At 56.1% G+C, this 15,471-nt stretch overlaps 1 protein-coding gene across 1 annotated transcript in view; it reads left to right on the forward strand.

Annotated features, from left to right (window-relative positions):
- The first annotated feature begins 1,142 nt into the window (after nucleotides 1-1,142).
- ASB18 (ankyrin repeat and SOCS box containing 18) overlaps nucleotides 1,143-15,471 on the forward strand; it is a 40,750-nt gene continuing 26,421 nt past the window's right edge. Inside the window, exons 1-2 of the mRNA XM_016158955.2 lie at nucleotides 1,143-1,395; nucleotides 12,659-12,926. Coding sequence (XP_016014441.2) covers nucleotides 1,143-1,395; nucleotides 12,659-12,926 — 521 coding nt within the window. The remainder of the gene's footprint in view (nucleotides 1,396-12,658; nucleotides 12,927-15,471) is intronic.

Genomic DNA, 15,471 nt, shown 5'->3' on the forward strand with positions numbered 1-15,471 from the left:
GGCAGGAGAGGGGTTGTTTCTGGGCACAAACTCGCGACTGGCGCGTCACTGAGCCCTGGGATCTCGCGCACGGCACAGTGAATGCAGATGGCGACATCGTGTTGTAAACATCCATCCAGCTAAGAGACTGGAGCTTAATTATTCCCACCACAGAAGGGACGTGCCAATCACGTGAGGCGACAGACGTGCTAGCTAACACGGCAATGGCAGTCACGTCGCAACGTGTAAGCGTATCGAATCGACATGATGCCCACCTTCAGCTTACACAGAGCTCCAGGGCAAATAGATCTCAATCCAAAAAAAAATAAAAAATAAAAAAATCAATTCTTTAAAAGCTACATGGGGCCCTCAGGTCACCACGGCTTCCAGGCGCACTGGGGGGCAGCCGCGTGCTGTGCCCAGGGTCGCGTGGGAAGTCTGGGAACGCCAGAGACGGAGACAATGAAAAAAACACCCCATCACCCCCAGGGGACATGCAGACAGCGAGGCGAGGTGCTTTTGCACCCCCACGGGTCATGGGATCGGGTCCCCGAAGCCCAGTTTCCTGGCCCCAAGGGGCGCAGAGGCTGCTGACACTTAGGTGACTTTCTTTTGTCCACCGATGTGACGCTTCGGTTCCCTGGGGACCAGCCAGTCCGGTCCGTCTGTGAATCCGGAACCCGAAGCTCGCACACTCCACGCCCTCCCGTTCGAAACGCGTCCAGCTGACAGCCAGCCCGACCCCCGAAGGAGGAGGCCGTGGGGAACGTGGCAGTACGTTCCTTTCCGCGGAGCAGCGTTCCGAGCCCAGTCTCGGGGAAGGAAAAAGCTTTTAAGGTTTCGGAATAGAGTCTCGCTTTCGATGAAAGAGAACGTCGTTCGACAGCACTGGGAGAGCCTCCTTTCACAGTATCGTCTCCTGCTCTTCCTCCCACCGCAGACACGGCTGTTGGCCCCATCCGTGGAAGAGGCCTTCACGGAGGCCATGCGGGATGAACTCCCATCCCCCCGTGGGCTGCTAGCAGGGCCCCCGCCCCCCCTCACTGTAACACGAGCCTGTCTTTTCTATTTATAGCAACCCGCACAGCACTCTGGGCGCAGCTGCTAACTTTGGACTCTGTCAAGAAGAAGCGTGGCGTGGTCAGCACACAGACAGCGGCACCATGGCCGGTCCTGACTGCCTGCCCGACTACCCGCTCACCTCGGACTTAGCGAAGCGATTGAAGTCCGCCCTGGACGCCGGCGATGAGGGTGCAGTGAGCGACCTGATCTGCACGCAGGTCCGGCACGTGGACGCCGTGGTGGAACTGGCCAACGCCGACTGGATGAAGCACCCGTCGGCCCAGCTGCCCCCCGGGGTGCTGCTCGGTAACCAGGACGAATGCGCCGTGGCTGAGACCGGCGCGCCCCTCACGTGTGCGTGTGGCCAGTGAGCCCCGCCTGGCGGCGGAAGGGCGGGGGGTCGAGAAGGCGAGTGGCGTGTGCTCGGCCGTCCGAGTCCCATGTCTGTCTGCACGTAACTCACGCGCCGCGTACGCCGTGCAGGTCCACGCGTGTCGCGTGGTCAACGAGGAGCGCAGGATACAAAAAAGAAATCTTAAATGAACCCACGGCCGCACCGCGCGGCAGGGTGTTCTCGTTGCCCCGCATTTTCCCAAGCTACCCATGTACGTGTGTGCGTTTCCCCTGCGGACGACCGCGTCGTGGGTCTGGCTTTGTGTCCTGCTCCACTGGGTTAATGTACCGAAAGTGGTTTCCGTGTCGCCGTCTTAATTTCGATCACCTGTTGAGGCGATTAATCACAAAATGCTTAAGCCAGCCGCCTGCGGGAGGGGCTCTCCGCCTGCCTCGCCGCTGCCGTAAATACCGCTGCGCCGGCACCTCGCCCGCGCTCCCGCGCCCGCTTCTTGCTGGGCTGTGTCCCTGGGATCACGTCCCAGGGGTAGGGTGACTGGAGCAAGGGTTCGTATCCTCTCTGACGGGGAGCGCGTGGGTGTGTCAGCCCGGCTCGGCCGGCACGCCGCCGGCGATGAACGTTCATGTTTAGTGTCCAGGTGAGTCGGTGTGTCCCGGACCATCCCCCCACCCCCGCCACCTGCTCGCCCTGCAATCCTTGCCGCTCGGACGAGGTCCTGTCCTCGGGTTCTGTTTTCCTTTGCGACCTCTTTACGGGTAATTCGCCTGTTCCGGTCCTTGGATGGCGTCTCTGTATCTCTTGTCATGTTCGTAAGACTTCTCCACATGACATGTTGTCATATTTGCTGGAAACATTTTCCCTGACTCTTAATCGTATCGTGCGGTTTTCTAGCTGGGCGAATGTGACCTCCACGACGTCAGTCTTGACCTCTAAGTGATGTTCAGGCCTCCCCGGGAGCCCAAAGAGCAGCAGCCTCTGTCGGGCCGGAGGGCCGCTGGGCCCCTGGGGAGCACCCCTGATTCTGGAACGGGGCTGCTAGGGTTCCAGTGGGCACGCGGGGCCTTAGAACGTTTGAAGGGTGGTCAGAGCTCAGGGTGACGCCTTGAAACGCAGCCCACATTGAGACGGTAAAGAATGTAGACCTTCAGAGGACAGAACAGGCAGGTGAAGCCGTGTGACTTTTGAAAACGGGACAGGGCCAGGTGAGGGGTCAGACGTGGGGACGCCCCGCCCCCAGGCCAGGAAAGGCAAGGGCCAAGTGTCACGCTGGCCACAGCATTCTGGGGAACAGAGAGGAAAAAGACAGCCTGGTTGACAGAATCCTGGGTATTGTTCAGAGGCAACAATTCGCAAAAGTAAGAAAAAGAAAAGTCACGATTCTCTTGCTTCTCTCAAGAACGCACAGGGACCTTGCATCTATGGGTGAAATCTCCATGTGCATTGGCCTGTGAACTTATTACTCCCACCAAATAGAGCAGAAAAAGAATAATCACCACCAAGGCATAAGGGAAAAGAGGGGCCAGGCAAGAAAATGGGGAGAACGTCTTTTTCTGAAGAATTCCCTCCGGTGGAACTTATGGATTTAACCAGCAGATAATGAGACAAAGTGCAGACTCTTGTCCCGGCTCGGCCAGTGGCAGGGAGGAGGCAGGCAAGGGTCCTCGGTCAGGATCCCCCGCAGGTGCGACTCGCCTGTGCCCCCGCAAAGAGGCCTCCTGCTCAGCTGCAAGGGTGGACACGGGGTGCTCGGAAGGGCACGGAATTCTCCCCTGGGCCCTCGGCCCTCCTCGTCAGATGCCATGATTTCTCCCCAGCCCCAGACTGCGTGAGTCTCTCCGCTGGGAGGGACCCGCCAGCTTCACAGGAGCTGGGGCATTCTCTCTCTCTCTCCTCTCTCCCTCTCTCAAACAGGGCTTAGCTGCCCAGCTCAGCCACAGGCGTCTCCCCGGCCTGTGTCAGCCACCCCATCCGAACTGGAACCTCCCCGCATGGCCCAACCCCAAATCCCGGGGTGTGTGAGCACCTCCTCCAGGCCCTCAGGCCTCCACACCCTTCCGGACCCCGCCTCCATGGGAGGGACGAGGCTGGCCCCGGCGACGTGCCGTCCAGCCCACGGACTCACCTCCTTCCTCCGTGAGAATACGCTGGCCTCCATCTCCATCAGTTACTGAGACACGCGGCCTTGCTGGGCCTGTGTTTATATCCACTGAACATTCCAAACTCAGACACGACCTCCCCAAGGCCAAGGCCCTCGTGGGCATCCAGAGCCTGGCAAGAGGTCTTCGCCCCAAGGAGGAGCTCACACTCCGGCTGCCATGCCCTGCGTGGGGAGCCAAGCTCCTTGGCAAACATTCTGCCGAGTGGGCACAGACGCTGCTAGGGTTGGTCTTTCTGCAGAGAACTGGCTAACTCTCCTTTCTGCTAAAGCCAAGTCTCTGCCGTTTAATGCCAGTGACTTGCATTACTTGTCCTCGCCTTTTTCAATGCCTATCGGCTCACTAAGCACCGAGAACATAGAGAGAGGAAGGACGGCTGGGGGAGGGGCAGCAAGACCCCTCTCGCCCCTAAATGCATCAACTATACAATTTGGTAACCGGTGTAATCAAACTACTTAAGAAACAACTGATTACTAATTGCTATTATTAAGGATGTCAGCATTTCATGATTTTGCTACCGATCTATTATGTACAAGTCAAGATGCTACTTGAATTCTCGACGGAAATAGAAAACTGGGGGCATTGCGTTGTGTTTGGGGTGATGGTATTTAAGCATCTGGAGGCAAGTTAAAGAAGTGCTAATTGGGTTTCTATTAAGAGAGGTCGCCGGCAGCGGGGGTAGGTGGGGCTCGAGCTGGGGCAAACACGTGATGGGCGTGTGCAGGGACATCGGGACGGCGTCTGCGTGCGGAAGCCGACGCCCGTTCAACCGGCGCCCGCGAAGGCCTGAGCCGAGCACGCCGCGCTGGGCACTGGGGCCGCAGGCCAATGGGACGTCGCTCCTCCCCGAGTCGTGGGGAGGGTGTTCACCAGGGCGGGCCGCACAGGCGGATGTCGGGTAGACGAGCACAGCTCCCGCCTTAGGGGACTCGTCTTTGAGCCCGTGACAAGAGTGTACACATTGCTGGTGGCTCGGAGACACGTGGTCTAACGGGGACTCACTGTGAGGTGGCCCAGGTCCCTGCCTAGGCTCTGCCACTACTCGTGTGGCCTTGAACCTGTCAGTGTGTCTCTCTGAACCTTACTCTCCTCGTTTAAAACGATAGGATCGGTCGGGCGGTCTGCCAGGGGCTCCACACATCGCCTGACGAGGCTCCTGAGACCAAGGACGCGAGCTCGTGGCAGAGGCGAGCGAACTCATTGCCTGTGCGGGTCGGTGCTTCCAGGCAGAGGCCACGCAGCCTGGGCCTCGCCTCCAAAGGGCTGGTGGCCCGAGCCGAGTGGGTGGGGAGGAATCTTCTGGAAGGCTGGCGGGAGCCTGGTTTACGAGCTCAGGTGCACTGAAAAGGTAGCAGCATAGCCTCGGCCTGACAGTTGGTGAGTGCAGGTCCTCAGACCGGAGCCCGTGAGAACTGGGCCGGCCCTGCAGTGGGGCCTGTAGTCAGCACACATCTCCAAGGCAATCGGTCGTCTTTCTCACCTGCCCAGATGAGGACACTGAGGCTCGGGGAGGTGGAGGTCCCACAGCTGGCCAGAGCTCCAGGTCCAGCGCTCTCCCCGCTGTTGCGCAATGCCTGTAGCCTGTCCTGTGGCCGGATATCAAGGCTCGCATTCATCCCCCTGGTCAATAACCCATTAGGAGCCGCGTACAAACCAGGGATGCTTCCTGGCTTGCAGTCGGGGGCTCCTGCTGCCTGCCCACCCAGGGGCATGTCGCAGGAGGATGCGTGGGGAAAATTCTCCATCAAAACTGTATAAGCCGTTTGGCTTTACATTACACACATATGCACGCACACACACGCACATACACATGCACACATGTACATGTGTGCACATGCACACACACATTCACACAGAGACACGCTCATGAACACATGGACGCACATACACATTCACACACAGACACACATGCTCACACACACATGGATGCACACATGTACACGTTCACACACATTCACACATGCTCACACATAGATGCACACATGCACGTATGCACACATGCACATGCACACATGCACACACATACACATGTGCACAACACACGTGCACATATGCATGCACATGCACGTGCACATGCTCACACACATGCACACACAGAGACACACACGCTCACACACACATGGATGCACACATGTACACATGCGCGCGCACATTCACATTCACACATGCTCACACACATAGATGCACACATGCACGTATGCACACATGCACGCGCACACGTACGCACACATGCACATGCACACAACACACATGCACACGTACACATGTGTGCGCATACACATGCACGTGTGCACACACATGCACACACAGAGACACACACGCTCATGCACACATGGATGTACACACACACAAACACACGCACACATGCACACATCCAGTTGGCATCCCCAATTCCCAATAATTCAGAGTATCAAGAAAACTGATGAATGAATGGGGTGCTCGGCTGCAGAATAAAATCAGAAGCGGGGAGCGGGAGGTCGCCACGACGAGGAGGGACAGGGAGGGAGGCTGTCCGCCCTCTCGGCTGCACGCTCTGAGCAGGGTTGGTGGGGGCAGGGAGACCCTGCTCGAAGCAAAATGAAATTAAACCTTTCTAAGTACTTATAAATCAGCACCTAATGACACCATCCCACCACCAGCCAGAGCATCGCTCTTATTACTTTGATTCACAAGCCAGGAAAAGATCCAGAATTATGCACAAATTATTGTCCCATCTTCTTAATTAACGCTGATTGCAAAATTCTTGCTAAAGTCCTTGCTAACAGACTCAATTATGCGCTGCCTGAATTGATTCACCCAGATCAAGTGGAATTTATTAGAAATACACTTTCCTACAATAACATCAGATTATCTTTGAATATAGTTAAATTATTTAGGAATAAAATGGCTCCAGCAGCCGCCCTCACTTTATATACAGAAAAATATCTCCTACCACCTAGTATGAGGATAGTCCTGTGTGTCCTACCGGACACATGCCCTGGGCTCCTTTTTTCCCAGAAGTGTGTTGAATTCCTGCAAGGAGAAGAGATGCATGCCTTAGAGCTAATGGTCCAGGTTCAAAGCACATGAGCGGGAAGGAAAATCCTACAGGCTTGCATCTCAGCAGCCCCCCCCCCCAATCCCCGGGATGAACCCTCACTGCCTGTGGACCAAAGTGAAATTGCAATTAGACGAAATCAGGATATTTTCAGAGTCGAAATTGAGAAATAAGCTAATAAATAATGTATGCGGATGACATACTTCTATTAGCATCACTGCCGGGCATGCTGGAGAGTTTCGAAAGGACAAAAAGAAACGAGTTTACAGCAAAGAGGCTTTCCGCCTTCCCAGGGTGACGGTGGTTCTGGTGGTGGCATTTCCTGCCCGCACGAGTGCTCCGGGGGAGCCACTCGGAGCTGCCGATAGCCCGGCTCTGCTTGCCGGCCCCGTTTCCCATCACCTTCAATACCGAATTCAACTGGGTCATGGGCAGGGACCGGGCACGTCCCCTTCGCCGTATTCTGGCACACAGTAGGTAGATGATAAACGTTATTACTAGACCAGATAGCGTGTGGAGGGCACCCACGCCTCCTGGGCTGGCCCTTGAAGGACAAACACGATCTTAACAGCCACAATCAAAAAGAGGGGACCGCAAATAAAGGAGCGGAGCAGAGGGGCGCGGCGAGCCCATCGGAGAGGGAGGAACAGCCGGGCGAGTGAGCGGGGACCGTACCGTGTGAGGCCACGAGCCCTAGACTCAGGCGTTTGCGGAGACCCGAGGAGCCCCTCGGCAACGAAAGGACACCATCTAATTTAGAAAAGAAAAAAAAAAAAACAGAAATTCTTTCACATATGGAGGAAGAAGCGAGGTGGAGGGACCGAAGCCAGCAGATACGGTCGGCTGTCTAGTCCCACCCACCGTCCCCTCCTGCTTTACTCACAGAGACCCTCTGGCCATCGAGTGGTGCCCACGCCCCCTGACGCTGGGGCTGGCCTTGTTCTAGTGACAGTGAGCTCAGCAGATCAGAGAGGACAGAAGGAAGTGTCACGGAATCTGAGAACAGATCAACAGAAAGTACCCGCTCCGAAGAACAGAAAGTAAAAGGGTTGACAAGAACATGAACAGGGACCGAGCGGCGAGTCTGCCACGGTCACCCAGAGGTCAGGAAGGAACCGAGGCAGACCACGGCGCAGGAAAGTATTTATAGACACCACGTCGGAACGTTTCCCGAATTCGATGAAAGATGTAAAGGAACGGATGGCGAGGCTCGGCAAACCGGAAGCCGAGCGGACGCGAGGGAGAGGTCCGCGGTCCGCGCCCGGCTCCGGCCGCTCAGCGGGCTGTCGTGCCTGGAGGGTGAAGAGCAGAGCTGCCGAGTGAAGACGGAAGGGGTGCCGAGGGGAGACGCAGCAGCGGCTCTGGACTTGGAGGCGCGTGTACCTCTCTGCCCCGTGAGCCCGCAGCGGTTCCCTGCCGCCCACAGAGACGGCCGCCTGTCCCCGGAAACGAAGTTGTCTCATTTGCCTGTTACCCATGGCTGCGTTCAGGCTAAATGGCAGAGGTGAGCGGTGCCCACAGAGACCACATGACCTACAAAGCCTGAAATATCTACTACCTGGCGCTTCGACGACTACTTTCCAAAAGCATACAGTTCAAAATTTACAGCAGGCGTTCAGAGCCTGAAAGATGCCCCATGAGCTGACTACCCCCTCGGTCCCCAGCGCCTTCTTAGATAGAGGCTTTCAGCTCTGAAGCATCCAACCGAGCAGGTGTTTTCAACAGGCCCCGAATCTCTGTCTCCAGGTGGCCAGACGAGGCTGACTCCAGTGCTGATGCGAGTTCCTCGTTGCTCCCTCTCTGCACGCAAAAGCAATACCCTGTCTCTGTGCGTTGCTGCGGTTGGTCGAAATGCTGACGATGCTGACCTCGTCCATGCCTTTGGTCTCGGCGACCGTTACCATGTTCGGAGCGTCCCGGTCGGCATTGGAGTGGGTGTGGGCTTTGACTGACCCATGTGTACTTGAGGGTGTAGAGTGATCGCCCTCCAAGCTGGGCTTGCACAGAATTTCGTGAGCAGTAGACATTTTGAAAGAAGCCGGGCCTCCCGTTCTTTTAACTTGCATTTTAAATTAGTAAAATCAGAAATTGTGCGTGTTTAATAGGCATTTATACTTGTTATAATGTCCCTTTCCTATCTTTCTGTGGGAAGTTCAAAGTTTCCATTTTTTGCCGGCAGAAACCTTAGTAGAACGAACTCCGAATCGAGCAGACAATGCTGGCCCCCCTTCGCCCCACGCAGGCTCGCGGAGCAGCCGAGGCCTCCGCCGGGAGCCCGCCCTCCTTAACGGCGGGATCCGTAAACGTCTCATTTCTAGAAGGGACATAAAAGATGACAGGGCACAGCGATCAGACCAATCCAGCTTCAAGAGGGTATTTTGCTCCCTGTGTGAGATTCATAAAAAACAATCAGTGTGAACATGCAATTTGTCTCAAGAGGCAGGAGCTGCAATTTCACCGTGTAATTAAATCCCCATGACAGTGGTAAAGAGACTTCGTCACCTCTATCAGGGACAGTGTCGACGACACACGCTCCCCAGCACAGTCCCCGGAGCCCGTGAATATGCTGTCAGGGCCACTGAGTCGCAGGGGCTCCGCGGGGCCCCGCCGCCTGGCTTCACGCTCAGCCGGGGCGGATACACAGGCTCGAAGGCGCCTTCGTTTCCCATCTCCCAAAAAAAGGTCCCTGGGCAACCGGTGGAAGCAGCCCTTGACCTTGGGACAGGACCGCGTTCCTATTGAGACGCGACTTTGTCATGGTGTAGGATCTGCAGGGTAGCCGCATCAGGGAAAGACGTTCCCGAGGCGTTTTCCTCCCCGCGTGCGCTCATCCACGTGCTGGGAATGAGGTTTCTTAGGGATGAGAAATCGGCACGGACGGTTTAAGTCGTTATTGACCGAGGCGCTCGCTCAGGGGGCGCCGAACGCAGCCGAGTCGTGCTGGATGGGGTGGGCTCTGCTGACGCCTTTCAGAAGAGGGCGGAGATGCTTTTACAGCTTTGATGTTTAGCACCTGCGTGTGCGATGGCCTCAGGTGGGGGTGCGGATTGGTCCTGCAGCGCTTCAGAGTGGAGAGTTACACACCTGCCCAGCTCACTTCTTGTTAAAAAATTTTTTAAGTTAAAAAAGCCGGAGGGAGCGGAGACGGAGGAGGGGTGGCTGTGGGACATTAAGTGGAGGGAGTGAGGATCGCGACAGGTGCAGAAGATGCACTGTAAGGCCCAGGCTGTGTGCCGCGTGGTGGCGGGGCCGGCATCCGGGGTGGGCGGGATTTAGGCTGTAGCCATTTATAGAAGCCGCTCGCGTAGGAAGCACACACCTGACCCGCATAACGAGGTGCATCGGCAGGCCACGAGGCGCAGGCTGCAGGATGCCCGCTGGGCGCTCAGGCTGCGCCCTCCAGCCCCTTACGCCGGACTCTCCCAGGACAGGACCCGGTATTTTTTGAAGCTCCTGGAGATTCCAATTTTCAGCCAAGGTTTGAGCCCCTGCTCCACACGTATCGTGTGCGTTATTTCTTCTAGTTTGAGTTTTATAGCAAGAATTTCCTTAAAAAAAAGACTCATATTTTTTTCCATCTTCTCTAAAAGGTTTTCACGAAACCTTCCAGCACAGGTTGAAATACGCAGGCCTATGCCTGCTCCCCCTCTGCGTACTAATGAAGCCATCAGGCTGCAAAGGGGCGTCCTCGGGGTCTGCCCGTGCTCCTCTCCTCGCGGCCCAGGGAGCTCCGAGAGCCCCCACCGCCTTCTCTAAACTCTCTCAGCCCATCTTTTCCACACTCCATTTAGGGAGCTCGCCCAGGACTGACGGCAACTGGAACTTTTGGGGAATCGAGTTCTCTTCCTACGCGAACATGACAATTCTCGCCTCTGGGTCCTTCTGCGTCATCGCCGTTTCTCAAAGATGTTGATGATTGCTCAGAAACTTCCTCCGCGAACTCGCCCTCGGTGAAGAAGTTGAGTTTTTATGGGGACTGAAGTAGGCCGAGAAGATCGGACTCGAGCTGCATCTGGAAGGCTATGCGTGGGCTTGGACCGAGCTGAGAAGGATGGGGACGATAAAACTGAGACGCGGGGCGCACAGCGGCGGGAGCGGGCAGGGGGCGAGGGGCGGCGCAGAGCGCGCACCGCCCCGCGGCCGCGGCGCAGGCTGGGAAGCGGGGGCGCAGGCGCAGGGCTGCCGGGTCCCTGCTGTTTCGGCTCCGCCGCCTGCCTTCGCTTGCAGCTGGCCCAGCAGCAGAAATGACCAAAGGCTGTTTGAGAACAGTGGCCCCACACGCTCCGCTCTCTCTCATGTGAGGCCAAGTCCAGCTCCCCATGAAGGGGGTCCTGGGGATGGGGGTACAGCTCATAGGGTCACGGTGGGCCGGCCCCTCGGCACAGCTTCCTGATGGAAGGCTGGCCCCGTCGGCTCGCACTCCACGGAGAGCATCGGCCTGGAGGAGCCGACGTTTGCGGGATGCACCACGCGGGGAGAAGCCTACAGCGCGTCCCTCCTGGTGGCAGACCTGGGCCGGGCAGGAACGACAGGGAGCTGCCTCTGAACCCGGGTCTCTTGCAGGCTGGAAGCTCAGTGCCATCTCCCGGAACCTGGACACGGCTGCTGGCCCTGCGCCAGGGTGGAGCTAAATGCCCAGCAAAGCCCCTCCCGCCAGTCCACGGGAAGACGCGGGAATCCAGGGTGCTGAGCAGAGCCACCGGCGTGGGTGGAGCTGGGCTGGGAACTCAGCATGCCCCAGAGGATAGAGCTCCCCTTCCTGGGCCCCTAGTAAGCAGACTTCCCATCGCAGGAAAATGAGAACGTCAAGAACCAGAAGCCGGTCCCGCAGGAATGTGGGTCACCATTATCATCAAGGACTCTGCCCATCCTCCCAGCTCCAAACTGGACTCGGTCTTCACCGGGAGAGCAGCCCAAACCCGCGCGCACCCATGTCCCCTGGGCCTCTGGCCACCATCGCCCACCGCTAGGAAAAGAGGCCCCCACACTCACCCACGGAGTGTGCAAAGGACCTCGAAGCTGGGCCCTGGGGACGCAGGGCAGGGAGGTAATTAGGAGTGGTCTTTCACGGCTGCACAGCAAGAGTCCCAGGAAGGAGGTGGCCTGTGAAAGGGTCCCCTCCACAGCAGCTCGTTAGAGCCACGGTATCGATTCTTCCATCATTATCGGGAGGCATCTCTGCCGTGTGAAATGCCGTCCCTTGAAGTGTATTCACCAGGGGCCGCTTCCCCCATTTCCACGGGCGCTACTGGCCGCTAACAACCTTCCTCGAACCGTTTGAAAGCCCAAAGTTTTCAGAGAAGTGAGATGTGTGGCACCTGCTCCATTCATCCCGCAAGAAAGAGCAACACATACACACACAGAGAGACACACACAGAGGCGCGCGCGCACACACGCACGCGAGCCCCCCAAAAGCGCAAAGAAACACGGGAATTGTGCTGAACGTGGCTCAGCACTTCAAAGTGGCTTCTGAAACGGCCACTTCCAAGAGGACTAAACTTTCTGAGTCCTTCTCCGGGGCGACGCTGGTGCTGGGGGTCAGTTTGTTTTGTCTGCTGCGTCTCTGCTTCATGCGGAAGGGTGCGTGGGGCTGGATGAGAGAGAGCCGGGCTCCAGAGAAGCCCACCGTGGACTCTCCTGCCTTAACCTGCCCTGAATTCAGGGCCTAGAGAATGTGAATTGCTCGCTTAAATCTCCCACTGTCCACCTGCTTGGTGGCTTTTAAACCCTGGAATGGACCCGAGTCCCCAGACCCCCGCGTTTGGTTTCGTTGTCTCTGCTGTTTCTGTGTGTGTGTGTGTGTGTGTGTGTGTGTGTGTGTGTCCTTCCGATTTCCTGCGCTTCGCTTTCCCCCTATATCTCTCTCTGCTCCTCTGCGTTTGTCTTTTTCAGGTCGACCTCCCCAGCGCCCACCCCCATCCTCTGGATCTAACCGGGTTTTTCTGTCCCAACCATCTGTGTCTATCTCCCTGCACGCCCACCTGGTACCTGCTTTCACCCTATTCCAGCCTTCTGGGGCGGCGCCCCACACTGGGCCCCCCACTCACCTTGCCTGCCCCTCTCTCCCAGGCCTCTGGACCCTGGAGTACAAGCGTGAGCTCACCACGCCCCTGTGCATCGCAGCGGCTCGAGGCCACGCCGCCTGCGTCAGCCACCTGCTCCGCCGAGGCGCTGACCCCAACGCCAGCCCCGGCGGCCGCGGGCCCCTGCACGAGGCCTGCCTGGGGGGCCACACGGCCTGTGCCCAGTTGCTGCTGCAGCGCCGCGCCGACCCTGACCTGCTCAGCGCCGACGGCCTGGCGCCCCTGCACCTCTGCCACACGGCCGTCTCGCTCGGGTAAGACACGTGGCCCAGGCCACCGGTACCCCGCCTGAGTCACAGCTGCTGGGGCCGGCCACGCCCCTCCGCCCGGTCTCGGCCACGCCCCTCCGCCCTGACTCTCGAGCAGCGCCTGGACCCAGACCCCTAACACCTCGCACCTCCTGGCCCCACCCAGACCCAGGACCCGGCCTCTGTCACCGCCCTGGCCCTAATTGTCCACCAAAGCCCCGCAGCGGCCACACCGCCCGCTCCACCCCGACCCGGCTCCGGCCCCGGGAGGGTGTAATTAGCCTTGATTGCGAGCGGAGGGGGGAGGCGCCACGCCGAGGTAATGAGCGGGGTGATCAGGCCCGCAGACACCGCGCCGAGGAATGCTAAAAGGCCACTGGAGGGGTTGGAGGCTGAGAAATTAGGGTTTTTAATGATAATTTTATGCAGAATAATTGTCACAGTGTGACATAAATGGTTAGCTCCTCGGGCGGGGCTCCGGAGCCCCACTAGGAAGCCGAGCTGGGCCTGGCATTTTGCGGGGCGCCAGCGGCCCCCAAGCCCACCACCCGCCCAAGTTCTGGGGTTCGGGAGGTTCTGCAGCGGCCCCGTCCAGCCCCGCGTACGTCCCTGCAGAGTCTGTCCCCACGGGGTCCAGTGCGCCCAGAAGAGGCTGCGGGGCCACCGTGTCATGGCAGAGGATTTATGTTCCGCTTCTCAGCTTGCAGTGTGTCATCTTGACATTTCTTTTAGTCAAAATGTTCTAGTCCCTGCCCTCGGGGTTGTTAATTTCTCGGTCTTCTATCTCTAGAGTGAGGATTAAATAAAATCACCATGTCACGTGCAGGCAGGCAGGACGCCGGGCTCTCAGTGACCAAGGCAGGGACAGCCCCTACAAACGTCCCCTGAGTTCAGAGTGGGGACTCAGAGAGGCATGCCAACCACCGGAAGTCTTAAGAGTGACTGAAGGAAACAATGTTCTAACAAGATATTTTTTTTTAGAAACAGCTTTACCGGGGTGTAACTGCGTACAATGAGCTGCTCACAATTAAAGTGTGCAATCCGATGAAGCTGGGCACAGGGATAAGCGCTCCTAACCCAGCCCTGCTATCAAAGGCGTGAACACAACTGTCGCCATTAAAGTGCCCCCTTCCCCGTCCTTCCCTCCCCCTCCCTCCTCCGCCATTGTGACGCTGCAGTTTAGCCTGACTTTGCTGGGCCGTTCCATCAGTGGAATGTACTGCCTTTTGTCTGGCACACATAATCACTTGGAGGTTCAGCATCTATGTGTATCTGTGTCGCACCCCTCTTCCTGGCCGAGTGGTGTTCCACGGTATGCGTTTCTCCATTCATAGGTTGAAAGATATTTGTCTGTTTCCAGCTTGGGACGGTCACAGGTAAAGCCACTGTGAGTTGGTGTGCCAGCCTTTGGGTGTGCGCTGTCACTTCTGGATAAGGACCTAGGATTGGAAAGGCTGGGTCCTATCCGGCGATTAAAAGATGACCTTTTAGGTGTGATGAATGCTCTAATGATTAAAAAACAACAACAAAAAAATTCAAAACAAATTTTATCCTGTTTGGGTTTTTTACTCCAATCTAATATGATAAAAATCTCTGATTTTTTTTTCCCCCAATGTGGTTACTTCTTTTATTTAAATCGCTGGAAGTTTATGGCTTTCACCTGTGACAGTAGAAATGCCAGCAAGCAAACGTGCTGAGAGCACCTGACTGGGAGGGTGTCCATAGGTGAGACTCGTGGAGTATGGAGCATCTCATCCTGTTCAATATTAAGAACGGGAATTATACAAATTAAGAAGACCCTTTCTTGTTAATAAAAACTTCCTTTTAACTACAAAAATAAATCAATAGAAGATAACCTTTTAAGAGACTGCCAGACTGGGTTCCCACCAGCACCAGACGAGGGGTCCGGTTTCTCCCCATCCTCACCGGTATTTGGTGTGGCCGCTCGCTGACTGTAGCCAGTCTACAGGTGTGTAGAAGTATCCCATGCGAGTTTTGATTTGCATTCTCCTAATGACAGGTGATGGCGAGCATCTTTTTGTGTACTTACCTGCCGTCCATGTATCTTCTTTGGTGAAGTGCTGGTTTTAAAAATTGGGTTGTTCTCTTAAATTTTGAGGTTTTTAAAATTTTTTTAAAATATATCCTAGATACAAGTTCCTTGTCAAACATGTGATTCATAAATATTATCTCCCAGTCTCTGGTTATATTTTTTCCTCTTAAAAGTATCTTTTAAACAATAGGACTTCTTAATTTTGGTGGGATTCAGCTTATTGATTTTTTTATTTTAGGGACTCTGTTGGGCTTTTGTACCTAAAACAAATCTTTGCCTAACTCAAGGTACCAGATTTCCTCCGATGTTTCCCTCTTTAAATGTAGTAATTTTATCTTTTACATTTCAGTCTATGACTCATTTTGAGTTAATTTCTGAGTATGGTGTGAGGTATGAATGGATGCTATTTTTTTTTTTTTGCATGTGGATATCCAATTGTTCCAACACCATTTGTCAAAAAGCCTTTCCTATCTTCACAAACTGACTTTGCACCTTTCT

The sequence above is a fragment of the Rousettus aegyptiacus genome, unplaced genomic scaffold (genome assembly GCF_014176215.1).
Source record: "Rousettus aegyptiacus isolate mRouAeg1 unplaced genomic scaffold, mRouAeg1.p scaffold_m13_p_2, whole genome shotgun sequence".
Lineage (NCBI taxonomy): Eukaryota > Metazoa > Chordata > Mammalia > Chiroptera > Pteropodidae > Rousettus > Rousettus aegyptiacus.